Genomic DNA, 14936 nt, shown 5'->3' on the forward strand with positions numbered 1-14936 from the left:
GCGCCCCAGGCCTGATCCTAAGGTGCCGTTGGCTTGTCTACTCATTGATCTCACTCTCTGGCAGTCTCCTGTCCACTTTTTTGGCTGCAAAGGAAGTGTTTACTTGCCCCCCTCCAAGAACAGATGATTTTCCATAGCTCTGGGGTTTTAGAAGGTCAGCAGTGATAAAAAGCTTAGGAAGAAGTCTTGAATTTTTTTTTTGCTACTGTTATGGATTTCTTTATAAAACATTGATATACAGAAGACAACCAAGCAACACATCGAAAATCTGTATTCCAGATCCTAAGCCACTTATTCCAGCAAAATTTCCTCAGCTCTCCTCTCACTGATGATTTAAACATCCATTTTAATTCACTTCTGCAGAAGTCCATTCACAGGAGGAATGAGTGTAAAGAGCAGTAGCTGTTAAAGCTGGAAGCCACTTCCTTTCCTTACCTGGAATATTGTATGATCCTTTCCTTTTTTACATGTGGGAGAGAGAGGATTCTAATGTTAAACTAAATTTCCTTTCTTTAGAAAAGTAAGAAACACACAAATTGTATCTTCTTACTAGATTTTTCAGTTTCCAACCCTAAAACTAATAAAAACTCAAAAGCCTTTGAGCCAAGCAGCCAGATGTAATATATTATTGCATCAGGGTACTGCAGTGTCCTACTTGGGTAAATCATTTTTTTAAATATTTTCTCTTTGGTGATAGATATAAAGTTTTATCTCCATGCCACAAAACCACCAATTGCCTTGGGGCACTGTCAACAATGGCTTTATAATTTCATTGTACACTGTTCACAGAAAATGTGCCTAGAAACTGGAAACAAACCACTTTTGTTCCCAATTCGTTTTTATTTCTTTCACTTGGCAAAAGATGCCTCTACTGTGTTTTCTAGTTCCCAATGAACAAAAAATTAGTCTAAGAGTTTGGACCCAACTTCTTGGAGTCTTACTGATATCACTGCTCTCAGTAAGCTTCAAGAAGCTGGCCATCCTTACCACTTGCATTTGTTCGATTTTCCCCTTCAAATAAATGAACTAGCAAGAAGTAGTAGATGGTAAATATTCAAAAGGTTACAGGATTAGAATCTACATACCCGTTTTGCCACAGGAACTGATTCTTAGAATACTTTGATCAAAATATCATAGAAGTCAGGCTAGATTTTATAAGAAGTCCCCTTCCAATCTAGTAATTATTAATGTTTGGACCAGTAATAGTATTGTTTTGAAAATTGGGAGGAGAAATAGCTGGTTGGATACTCAGTCCAGGGCATTATTTTAAAAAGTAAGAAATGATGATGACAATAATTTAAGGAAAAAGATATCCAGGGGGAAGAAAATATAGGAGAGGGATATAGAATTAACATGAAAGGTTTTGGTTTTTCCTTTCCAATGAAAAAACAGCTACTACTAGAAATGTGTCCACCTGGTTTTTTATTCCCATGTCTGTATAACAGAATTCATGTCAGCAGTAAGAAAAAGGACCTCATCAGGCCATTCCATGCTCCTTTGGGTATCCTAATGATAGGTCTTTATCAACTAACCAGTGGAAGATCAGTTTGAAAAAGGCACTTAGTATGGCTTCATCTTTTTACCATAGATAAAAATATATAAATCCACATTATAGAGGCAGAATGGCCAACCCTGACCACCTACTTAGCATCGTACCAGCTTCCCATTCTTTGCTCTGGTCCTCAAATTTCCCTTACTCTGCTCCATTTCTCCTTTTTTCCATAAGGCCTATCACTTTCTAACATATATAACTCACTTATTTATTAGTTTACCTAGGAGTTTATACCTTCTCTAGGAGGTTTATTACCTCCAAGAAAGTGGGGATCTTGACTTTGTTTGCTGACATAGCTCAATCTCCTAGAACGTGGCTGGCACATAGTATGCACCTGTTAAATATATGCCAGATAAATGAATGATGATGCTTTCTAAAAGACAGGGAGTGATTTTGGTCATGGTTTAGAGGCCGACCTAGCCATGACTAACTGAGGGTGGCAAACACTGGAGGAAAAGGTGCCCAGGTTATGGAAGCCCTGGTTCTCTGTCTGTGTTGCTGGGGGCCCTTTGGGTCCCTGCTGGCCGCATGGCCATTTGTTGGGTGAAGGGACTGCAGCGCACAGGGGCCTGGAGGGGTCTGAGGTTCCCAACTCCACCTGCACTCACACAAAGCTCCCACTGAGCCTGAACGCACCACTGGGCGAGCACAGTTGCTCTTGGCAAGAACTGCAGGGAAAGAGGCGTAGGAGAGGGGTGAACAAAGCCAGAGACTGGAGGCAACAGAGGTGATGACACTGAGGAATCCGAGTGCCACAAATTTCCCTACTCTTCTCCCACTCACACGCATTCTGCTGACAATGAAGAAACCAAACCCTGGGCAGCTTAAAGTGCTCTGATGAGTCTGTTTCATATGAATTAAAATTCTACAATAAAAAAATGGGGAAAAGTAAAAGAACAAAAAAAAAAAAAATCATGATTTTTTTTTAATTAAACAAAAGGATAAGGTTAAGTGGGATATAAAAATGAGCCGAGTGAAAGAAGCAAAATGTCTGCTTTGTTTTATATACAATGTAAAAGCTCTGGCTAGAGAGTGAAAAGAAGGTGGCAGAAAGAGATGAACTATGGTTGAAAGCTAAAAGAAAAGTATAGAGGAGGAAGTCAATTAAAGGGTCCCATTCTCCAGCAGTTTTTTTGGCAACTGAGTCTGGAACTTGAGAAAAATAACCTGTGCATTATATTATGTATGGCATGATACACCCTGCACAGATGTATATCCATGAAGTATAGTGATACTATATTACCTAATGTAAGCATGTAATGTATTTGCTATGCACTACGTACGTATTTATCCCTGATTCCCCTCCTGGAATGGGTGCTCCATGTGGAAAAGGACTGTGTGTGTTTGGCTGTCAGAACAATGCCTGACACAAGATATGTACTCTGCAAATAACTGTTGAGTGAATGAATAAATGAATAAAATAGATGCTCATCCACCATCTACTTCCCACTCCAGGCCAGCTGAACTTCAAATGACACTTCTGTTGTTTATGTCATATGGGAGACCCAAGGTGTCTCACCTTCCTTTCCCAGGAAAGTGTTCCCAGATGACCACATGCAGAAGGGAAAGGAAGGAGCCAGTGGTGCCATTTTTGTTTCTGTAAATCCTGCTGTGCTAATAAAGACAGTTTATCTTTATAGAGGATGCCTTTTCACTGTGGTTCAGGGACTGTGATCAGATGCTGAGAGTTCTCCAGGCCACGGGAAACCAGGGAAGGGCCATCCCTCCTTTGAAATAGCATTTAGAGTTCATTTAGCCCTGCTTAGAGCAGGGCTTGCCGGCTTTGGCTACTTTAACAGAAGTTCAGAAGCTGACGAATGGGCAATAAGGGAGAGTGCCAACCACTTCTCCACGTTAAATTAAGTGCCAGGCACATCAGCTCCATCCCACGAACCAGCTCCATCGTAAACCACAGACAAAGGTAGAGTCTAGGACACAGAACTACTGGCTAAGCTTCAGATTAAGTTCAACAAAAGAAAATGTGGACCAGTTTAGTATATTGGATTAAGCCCCAAAACTTGAAAGCCTTGCAGAGCTTATCCTAGAAACAGAATAACATGCCTAAATATTAAGAAGATTTCTAGGTATACTGCCATGTATCAGCACAATATTCCAAATTACCTAATTTGTTACTTGTAAAATAGTCCAGTTTCTAGATTAAAAAAATATGGACCAGGTATCAGAAGAGAGTACTCTGAAGCATAGTAATTTACAAAGCATTAGAAGTTTTCTGAAAACATATTTTTAATTCCATTTTTTTGCCAAGTAATGATCAACAAAACTAGAACTGCAACTAAATTAGAGTGCTTATATAACCTTCAAATTGCAGAAATCAATATTTAAAAAGGTACATAATTAAAGAAAAAGTTACTAAGTGCAAGAGACAAAGTAAATATGCATATATTTATATTTGGCATATTTTCCTGGAACAACAGCTTTGATGAGTAAGCACTTGAAGTGACCTGCATTTTTTTCTGAACAGTTTTGCAAGGCAGCAGTTATAACTTGGGCCATTTTTCAGTGAAGGCAGCCTTGCCCATCCACGATTCAGAGCTGACTGATGAAGCAAACCTGCATCTTTCTGGAATGCAGGGATTCTGCAAATTTGTCTCACCAGTGGCTCAGATGGGCTAGCACCTGCTCTCTGAGCTGGGGAGCCCCGTAATCTCTCCAGAAGAACACACACATCCACGCAATACCTTCTCTAGAAGATCGAGTCTCAGAGCACCAACTATAAAGCCCACATAAAAATCCAACTACTGCAACAGGGATCCCTCTTACATCTCTCATAGCCTATGCTATCATGATGCTCTCCTCTATTTCCAAACTCCGGATCCCTTCCAATCCCCTCAAGCTGCTCCTTCAAGCCCCACCCTCCTCTCTCTCTCTCTCCTCTCGATCTTTTTTTCTTTATATCTATCGAGAGAGATAGAGGGAGAAAGAGAAAGAGACTCGCGAAGATCTAGAAGAGAGAGAAAGGAACCTCTCCCTCTACTCCTCTCTCTCTCTCCTCTCTCCCTCTCTCTCTCTCTCTCCCTCCCTCCCTCCCTCTCTCTCTCTCTCTCTCTCTCTCTCTTGAAGCCAAATCCAGCTCTGATGTTATGTCTGCTCAGCAGGAGAGCAATTTCAACAATCTCCTGCTTTTTCTAAGATCACTTTATTCCTCCCAATGTAATAATTAGTTTCAGATGAACCTGGTTGCCATTCCTCGGCTTGGGTCCACTGTGGTGCCAGCACAGCAGCAAACACCTCCTCTTGCACTATTCTTCAGAGTAAAGGATCTGGGTCCTGTCTGGGCCCAGAACAGAACTTCTACCATTTACTTCTTTAAAATCTATTTTTTTTAATTCAATTTTATTGAGATATATTCACAAACCATATAATCATCCACAGTGTACAATCAATTGTTTACAGTATCATTATATAGTTGTGCATTCATCGCCACAATTTTTGAACATTTTTATTACAACAAAAACAAAGAATAAGAATAAAAATTAAAGTAGAAAAGAACACCCAAAACATCCCATCCCCCATCCCTACTATTCATTTACTTTTTGTCCTCATTTTTCTACTCATCTGTCCATAAACTGGATAAAGGAAGCATGAGCCACAAGGTTTTCACAATCACATGGTCACACAGTATATGCTACAGTTACACAATCATTGCAGTCCAACACTAACTTGGTTTTGATAATTTTGATTTTCAGAGATGGACTGAAGTGATGACTATAGGAAGCCTTTCAGTTTACTTTAACAAAGGTTCAGATGAATTATTCCTAAGTTTATCAACCTATAATAGGAAAGCAAGAGCAAAAGTCTTATGAAAATAATCAGTGCTGCATCCCTGCAGAGGGAGAGAAGTTGCAAATTAGGAGCCAGTAGTGTTATTTTAATGTCTTACAACTTAATTATCTTTTATGGGGATAATAAACAATGATAAGGTAGAAAATATACTGGCTTTGAGTTATGGATATTAGAGGAATAACTCCAGAAAATTTCTGCTGACAATGGTGCAGAGAAATCAAGCAAGTCATTATTTTTTATAAACAGAACGATTGAGGTGATCTATGAGAAGTGTAATCCGAGTGGGTAGAGCATCAGGCTATATCGGGGAGGGCGCCACAATTTCCCTTCAGGTCTCCCAACGCACCCCAAGTTGTCACCTCCGCACATGCCGACTCATTAATTAAATATCAAGAGTGGAACCATCTGTGAGTGTTTTATGATCATAACCTTGAGTTATCCTACTTGTAAATCCCAGAAATCCCAGCAACCCCTGAGCTATGTTTTTAGGTCTGAGTCGCCTTATGTGTTCATAACTCAGGGGTCCTGAATTATGAGCACCTCCCAGAGGCTTAGAAAGCGACTCCTTTCTGCTTGATGGTGCAACAACAGCATGCTGTGATTCTGACAGTTTGTCCTACCTTCACATGTCCGGCCGTCTGCAGAGATGGAGAAACCCTGCTGGCAAGCACAGTGAAAAGAGCCGTCCGTGTTTAGACACTCTCCGTGAGACCCGCAGAGCCCCGGCTGTTCACATTCGTTGATATCTGGAATGTAAAAGACAGTTACAAATAATTTGGAAAAAAAAAATCTGTTTGGTGTTCATATGCTATCATATAAACAGTTAAGAAAAACCTGTTACAAGATGCACAGAGACTGACTTTGTAACACATCTACACCACATAACACGCCACAAGACAAATCTGCATCATTGTAACAGACAAATTATTTAGGTTGAATCATATGAAACAGCTGGTATTCAACCATCTTTTTTTTTATTAGAGCAGTTACAGGTTTACAGAAAAAGAATGCAGAAAGAACAGCCCCCCGAGACCCTACTCTAACAGGCAGTTTTCCCTAGTATTAATATTTTACATCAATGTGGTACCTTTGTTACAACTGATGAAACAATATTATCATAATTATAATATTAACTATAGTCCCTGGTTTACATTAGCGGTCATTCTTTGTGTGGTACAGTTGCATGGTTTTTAAAATTTTTATTCTAAATAAACTAAAATTTCCCATTTTGATCTCTTTCAAATATAGAATTCAGTGGTGTTAATTACATTGACACTGCTGTGCTTCCATCAGTATCAACCACCTTTAACCTAAAAAAATAGTAATTTCATAGGTTCAACCCAAAGCTAGCCTTATTGTAGTCAAACTGGGGGCCTGAGGAATACTGTCCTAGAATCAACAACTCATCTTTATCAGGGAGACAGTGGTGTCCTCGCCTGTCCTTTCCCATCGCCACGTGCATAACTCTTCTCGCCCCCAGCACCCTCCCCATCCACACCTACTCATCCAAGGATGAGAACTTCCTAAGGGTGAGGCCAGGTATGTCTTACTTACAGTGTTTGGCTTATAAGCTGCACTTCACAAATGTCTGCTGAATATATAAATGAAAGAGACTCCAATATACATTTCATTGAAAATGGGTAACAGGAATAAAATACAAGAAAAAGAAGCCTTTTAGACTAGGCAAGTTCTTATTACTTACAGGGCACTGTGACGACAAAATCAGTAAATGAGGGTAAAGTGTTTGCACGGTGTCTAACACACTGCAAAGGATCAGAAAGTGGTAGCTGCTATTATGATGACCCATGAGCAGACCACGCTATACTTAAACCCGTGCTGACTGTCCCACATTCTGCTTGTCCTCCGTATGAATGATTATGCCCCCCTGGCCAGGGCAAACACCAACCACTCCAGCAGTGCTTCTTGGTGTAAGTGAAACGTTCTTTTCACCAGAACTAATCATGTTGGCTAGTGGTCCCAAGGTTGGCAACAGATGGAACCCTGGGAGTCGGCCCACCGATTTGCCTTGGTACCAACACACGCAACTGTCTGTCTGTGTTGTATTTTCATTGTTGATTTACTTACTTGTGTCCCTCATGAACTGAAAGCTTCTTGGGGAGAAGAGCTGCATAGTTTAGCTCTGGGCCCCCATCTCCTAGTATTGTACTTTGATAGAGTCTTATGAATGTTTGCCCACCACAAAATTTCTCACAGTTTTCTTCATTGTCTGCCACCTGAACAGTGATTGGTTGAGGTTCCCTGAGTTATGTGCAGCCATAAATACTGTCACATGTCCTCGGCACCATTCGACCTGAAGTCTCTCAGTACACCTTTATCTCTTACTAAAGAGGTCCTCACTACATCCTCTTAAAAGTCCACTTTTAATTCACTTAAAAAACATTTCCTGAATGCCTCCTATGAGCAGGTTGAAAAGGATCCATCACGAAGCTCAAGATACAAGGAGGTGGGGGTCGGGAACAAACACAAATAGATGCAAAGCTTCACGGGCACACGGGGAAGGTACAGATTATGAGCCCTACCTAGTAACACTCTAAGCTGTCAGCCTTGTGGTTCTCTTCCTCAGTAAGTCTCCTCTTTCCCTGCATCTAGCGTCTCCAGGGGCTCATCTTTACACCCTGTTGATCTCATTGTGCAACAGAAATTCTGGCAATATCATTGATTCATCCATCTCTTTTTGTTAACTCCTGAACTCTTTACCCTCCCATCTTCCATGTAATTCTGATTCGTTACTCTAACCACTCAGAATCAAAACAAGAAACCAAAGAGGAACTACTCATATTTTCTTAACAATTCCTCCCTTTCTATTTTTGTCATCAATTTTCAGGTATTTCAAGAAAGAGCAGCATTTTCTGCTTGACTATTTCTCAATATAATTTCACTCTATAAAATTCTTCACTTCTTTCATAAATCTCCGATTTCTTCTCTTTTTGCTCTCTACCTACTGGTAATACCTAAGATTGGTTATCTTTTTGAACTCTGTCCTCCTCTTAGCCTTCAGTTCTATTCTTTCCTTCTATCCTGCTGCCTAGAGTTACTTCTACTGGGACAACAAGGTACCATAAAAGTTCTACTGGCCCAGGAATCAAGTCCAAGACTGATATCCCTCTAATCAAATCCCAGATGTGGCTACTCAAGACCCCCTTCTTATTTTATTTTAAGTCTTAGTGTGGCTAATTAACAGCTACCTGCATTGCAATTCTGCGTAGGGAATCATATGTGCACACTTCTTGCTTTAAGAGAAGTCATTGATTAACAAATAATTGCTGAAAAGTTTGATGACAGGAACTGAAAATGAATTCCCAGACCTTTTTCCAGGAAACTGCTAAGAAAAAACAACTTGAATTATCTGGAACTAGAGAAACATGTGCATTCAATTTGGGTCATACTTATTGAGGCATTGCTAAACTACACTGCGAGGAACTCAGAGCTGAAAGCCAGACTATATTTAAATCGAGTTTCTTTCATGGGTCCAAGGTTCCACAGAAATTCACAATTTGGCATGCCTAAGTCAAAAAGTGAAACTCAAGTGTGTTCGCAGTTTCAAATATATGCTGCCACATTCCTAAAAAGAACATTCAATTGAAAATGACTTAAAGAATGTGAAACTATCTTTGGATTATTAGGTAAGGTTTAACATTTATGCCTATTACACATCGTTATTCAAATATGCTCCATGGTTATTAGCAGTACCATCAATTATATTTTCAACATTAAAATAAACTGAAATCTATGCTTATCTACAGAATGCTGACATGATCCTGTGATTGGAGAGATGTAGACTAGTAACTTCAGGCAAAGTGAAAGATCACAAAGCTGCCTCCAGTGGCACAGCAGAAAGAGATGATTCCAAACAAGGCAAGTGTACACACCACAACCAACAGCCTCTAATGGGAGAAGGCGGATGGACAGGTGAGGGATTCATAGACAACAGTTTTCTTAAATGGTATTAAGACCTGCTTCAGGAATGCTTTTTATCCATTTGGATTTAACCTTTTCAAGCAGACATAGTAATTCATTCCGGAAAACAGGAATCACCCATGTAGCAATTTAATAATGACTGATAGTCAATAAAATACCTTATGTTTCTAGCAGTCATATATTTGAGTGTTTATATCAAACCATAGAAACAAATTCAACATATGGAAAGCAAATAGGAATGTAATTAACAAACCAGTTAAGTAAACAGATCCCTGTGATTTAACTCTAGAAGTTAAATTATAAAATTATCAAGAACTCCTGCTCCATTTATATTACGACTTGGTTTTGCCTCTACTCTGCCAAAAAAAAAAAAAAAATCTGTGAGAGGCATTTAAAAAAGAGAATATTATTGCTTTTAAGCCAAAAAGCCTGTAATAAAAACAAGATTCAATTTCCTTGCATATCTTGGCATTTTTATATAAATCAACAGTCATTTTATTAAAATGTCAACATCCCCAAATGGACATGTTCTCACATAAGTCAAATGTTCCTTCTCTACTGCATTAAATATAAGCATATTTAATTTCTGCATTGGAAAAACTGAAAAATTTAAATTCATCTTTACTGTATCATGATGGCAAAATGAATAAATGATATTCAATGAAGTACAGAGCAGGATATTTAAATCATAGGATCAATAAGGGAACTGGTTTTAAAAGACTGCAAGTTTCCTGAGGTTAAGGCCGATGTCCTTCATAGCTCTGTGACAGAACACAGGTGTGGAGAGACGTAATGTTATTCTGGTACCATATTTAGAGAGTGGACACCATCTTCCCTTTCAAGAATACTGTAATCTGGGACACGTGAAAGGAGATATAGTTTATGGCAAATCAGAATTTAAAAATCACAAATATCCAACACCAGTGAATATATAAAGAGTAATTCTAACAATCTTTTATTTGTACTTTGGGATACACTACAGAGGTCCATAATGGCAGACGGACAATAAAAATGTTCTGGCTTCAAATCTCAGCTCCACCATTTATTGGCTAGGAGCATGCTGATTAGTCTCTCAGAACCTCCATTTAGTCCTGTACAAAATGGATATAAGAAAAATTATTTCTTGAGTTGTTATAAGAATGAAATGAAGTACCTACATTATTCAGCACATAGTAGGTGTTGAATTAAAACTGCTGTAATAATTGTTGCTGTGTTCATATTAGTACCCTATCTTCATTACATTGCTGTTTGGGAGATTAGATATGACAACTACTTTGAAAAAGTACATGATCCTGACCTTCATACTTTTGACATAATTATTAGCAAGTCTTTTTGGGAAGAGAAAAAAGGAATGACAGGTACTGGATAAAAACAAGGATTGGAAAAAAGACAGATAAATATCACCTGTGGAATAAAATGAAATATGCCCATGAAGGGTATAAAAAAGCTAGGAAGAGAATTTAGAACCAAATATCAAGGTTGGCCCACAGAGCAACAGCAAGGCTTATACAAGTGATCTGTTACCATGGGACTGTGTAAAGCAAGCACGTGATTCCAATGGGCATGAGTTCCAGTTGACATGGTGCTGGAGCTGTGCAAAGTGAGAACTTCCTCTATTTGATACAGGCCCCTAAAATTTATTTCAGTAATACAAATTGACATAGCTCATTTATATATGAGGCAAGTAGTAAAGAACAGATTATCAACCAGGAAGCATCAGAGAATTTAAGAATTATGTAATTAATGACTTAGAGAGATAAATACCTTGACATCCTTTATTGTCATTTAGCAGGAATCCGTCTGGACAGGTACAATCAAAAGACCCTTCAGTATTAATGCAATTTCCTCCCTGGCAAATACTATTGTCCTCCAAGCATTCATTTATATCTGCAAATTAATTATAATAGAAAGAATTTATTTTTAATAATTTAAAAATTAAGACTAAGCTATATCTAAGAAAATCTGACATTTTTCCTTATCTTTACACTCAAAAGTCACATAAATGTGCATTACTTGATAGCCTTATAACACATGATTTTAAATGGGTAACAGCTTTTTCATTTTTAGAGTTTTTAAAAATTGAAACATTTTCAAAGGCTTTAACTTTGGGCAATATAGAAACTGAGGTTTTAACATCAAATAAAATAAACTGGAAGAAAAAAAGTCAAAATTACATAACGAATGATAATTTACTTGGTTGTGTTCCTCGTGATGATAGAAAATAAAAAAAACCTTCTTTAACGACATAATCATTACGTATATCATGAGCCTCTAATCATTGAGATCCTGTAGTATGTATTACAGGAAAAATTTAAGTGTTTGGCATGATCCCTACCGCCAAAGAAACAGGTTTGGTCAAAAAACAAATTGTATTAATAAAAGTAAACCCATAAAATATTAAACATTTTAATATAACGTAAGTTTTGTCACAAAATATAATTATGTGTCAAACGAACAGTATCAACTGCAGTTGCCAAAGGCATTTAGAGAAGAGAGATCACCATGGCCAGAAAAGGCTCCCTGTAGCCAAGAGCACCTGGCCTTTAGGCCCCTCAGCAGGGTGGGCACAGGGCAGGGAAGGTGGCGCAAGAGCCTGGCTGAAGCCCCTGACTCAGCAGCTACCACAAACAGATTTGATGTGGTCTGGATTTTGTTTTAATGTATATATTTATAGCATATGTGCACCTAAAAATGGTTTACACAACCACTAATGAGTTTTGACTGTGAGCATGTGAAGCAATTAACAATCCCCTCATGCTGAATGAACGCTGGGCAGATCTCTAGCGTGGTGACTTCTCACTACGTTGACTCTCAGTCAGAGCTCATATTCCTAACACAATCCATGAGTCTCTTCTGTTGTGTCTGTACAGGATTTAAATTATTAGTATATAAGAAATCTAAGGAACAAAACCTCCTTTGTTTTCTCAGAATTTGGCATGTTACGCCATTTCCTGGAAATAATTATGATTGCTGTTAAAATACATGAGCGGTTCTGGGGAGAAGCAAGTATGGAGAGGGCTGCAGTCTCCCCATACCCTCTCAGTCTGGTTCGACTGTGGTGACATGGAATTAAATTTTCCTCACTGAACACAATCAGCCAATCAACTCACTTTCATATTGTTCATGGGGCAAACAAAAAAGAAATGAAGGCTCCTTATAGTTTCATCCTACCAAAATAAAAATAAGTTAGGATGAATGTTCACTCACAGTTAAAATGTCTTTGAACACTGACCATAAAACCTAAGACACAACCGATGTAACTTGGTCACAGCTGAAGATTACCACTTCATGTCTTTAGTTTTGTTTTTTTTTCAACTTTATTGAAGTGTAATTTACATCCAACAAATGTGTCCATTTTCAGAGCCCAGTTCCATGAATTTTGACAAGGTTATATATACCCCTTGTGATCACTCATCATAATCAAGATATTTCCATGACCCCAAAGGCTCCCTTGTGCCCCGTTTACGGTTTGCTTCTTCTACTCAGCATGTTTTTGAGATCCACACACATTGATGTGTACCAACAGTTCTCATCTTTCTATGGCTGAGTAGTATTCCATTGTGTGGCTACACCACAACATGTTTACTCATTCCCTATTGATGGACATTTGTATTGTTTGCATTATTTGGCTATTATAAAGTTTCTTTAAACATACGTGTGTAAGTTTTTGTGTGAACCAATGCTTTCATTTTCCTTGAGTAAATAACTAGGAGGGGAATGGCTGGGTCACAAGAGGAGGTGTTTTAGCCTGCCTGAGCCACTTTCACAAACACCAGAAATTGGTTTTGGCTTAACAATAGGGAATTTACTGGCTCACGATTTTGAGGCTAGAAACGATCCAAAATCAAGATACTGACAGGGCTTGCTTTCTTCCAGAGTCTGTAGTGCTCTGGTGGCTAGAAATCCTTGGGGTTCCTTGACTTACATCTCTGCCTCCTGACACATGATGATGTCCTCTCCTTTCCTTCTGTCTGCTCCTTCAGCTTCCGCTGACTTTCAGCATTTCCTCTGAGGCCTTCTCTGACCTCTAGCTTCCACTTTCATCTCTTTATAAGGCCTCCAGTGATATGGATTGACCTGCTGGCTCCAGCTGGCCACACCTTAACTAGAAATAACACCTTCAAAAGGTCTTCTTCATGCAAGTTCACACCCACAGGAACGTGGATCAAGAACAGGCTTTTGCTGGGGAACTGTAGTGAAGTTCATGTGTCAACTTGGCCGGGTTATGGGGTCCAGTTGTTTGGTCAAGCAAGCACTGGCCGGATTGTTACTGTGAGCGCACTTCACCGATTTGAATGATCTGTAAGTTGATTGCATCTATGGCTGATTACTTCTACAATCAACTGAGAAGACTGCCTTCAACAATGAGAGTCTCTCATTCAATCAGTCGGTTAAGTGCGGCTAAGTATCATGGAGGGGAAGGCTGGCACTTTACTGGCTAGGAATTAGCAGGCTGAGGTGCTAATACAGCCTCAAAGGGAATGCTACATTAGTTGCATGGACTCCAGTCCTATTTATAGCCTAGAACAGAAAGGAAATTAGCCCTGACTTTAAGAGAAAAGAGTCTGATTGTATACTCCAAAAGGAAGTTTCTTATGGAGCATAATTGGATCTTATAAATAAGTGTGGCAATAATGAAAAGCAATTTTGCTAAAAAGTTTCTGTTTGTCCTTTCACACAAATAGATGTTTCTAGAGACAGCTGTACATTAAAACAGCCTAATGAGGATCCATTGGCCAGATGGCATGTTACCCTCTTGTCTAGGCTAACAATTAGTGCAGAAGAGACACTGATGGTCAGTTTAGGTTCACAGTACCTTAGCATGAAACTTACCAGCTACTCATTTCTGTAGTAGGCACTTCCATGACTGGCTTCGGATCTCCACCCCCACATTCCCTCATGACTGTCCTTCTAACTTGGAATGCCAGCATGTTATCACTAAATTTACAAATATGTTACACAGTGCTCCAAACACAATTTTTTAGGCATAATTATATGTTACTATATCGATCACTTATTTGACTATTTGCCTATTTTTCAATACTTACGTTTATGACAACTTTTCACCATGGTTATTAACCTGCTGAGGTACATAATCACCTTAGGATAAAGTCCTAGAAGTTGATATTCTGATTCAACAACCATGTACATTTTAAGTCTTCTGAAACCCTGCCAAAATTGCCTTCTAGAAGGATGGTGCCAGGGTACTTGGCCACTTTGTGATTGATCCTCACAAATTCTCTGGTCAGAAATGTGGGATACTGCCTACCACAGTGGCTCATAATCAACCACGAACTGGGAAGTGAAGAAAGGATCTGGGCTCTCTGAAGTAGATGCCAAAAAACCATTCGCCAGAAAGCTCATCCACTTCTTTCAAGGGTGGGCTCTTTTAGACTCTGACTCAGAGACTCTTAACTCTCCACGTGTGCCACAAGCTCACACCAGTTAGCTTTCTTGTTTTACAACTGACAGGGGTCTAAATGCAGCAAATTAGCAGATGAGCTGGGAAATCCTTGTTAGTTGGGTGGGCACTAGGGACAGAAAGAAGGTGCAAGCAACAGGTTGACAGTGAGATGAGAGAAACACACTTGGAAACAACATATTTCCCTTTTGTACACAGGACAGGATCCCCAGCCCTGAC

General features: G+C 39.2%; 1 protein-coding gene across 10 annotated transcripts in view; it reads right to left on the minus strand.

The window, feature by feature from the left end:
* Positions 1-14936, minus strand: part of LTBP1 (latent transforming growth factor beta binding protein 1) — a 413770-nt gene that overhangs the window by 62050 nt on the left and 336784 nt on the right. For all 10 annotated transcript variants that reach the window (XM_037806447.1, XM_037806449.1, XM_037806448.1 and 7 more), the window contains 2 exons: positions 11060-11182; positions 5977-6102 (listed from right to left, as the gene is read on the minus strand). In XM_037806447.1, coding sequence (XP_037662375.1) covers positions 5977-6102; positions 11060-11182 — 249 coding nt within the window. The remainder of the gene's footprint in view (positions 1-5976; positions 6103-11059; positions 11183-14936) is intronic.

The sequence above is a fragment of the Choloepus didactylus genome, chromosome 17 (assembly GCF_015220235.1).
Source record: "Choloepus didactylus isolate mChoDid1 chromosome 17, mChoDid1.pri, whole genome shotgun sequence".
In the NCBI taxonomy this organism is placed as follows: Eukaryota; Metazoa; Chordata; class Mammalia; order Pilosa; family Megalonychidae; genus Choloepus; species Choloepus didactylus.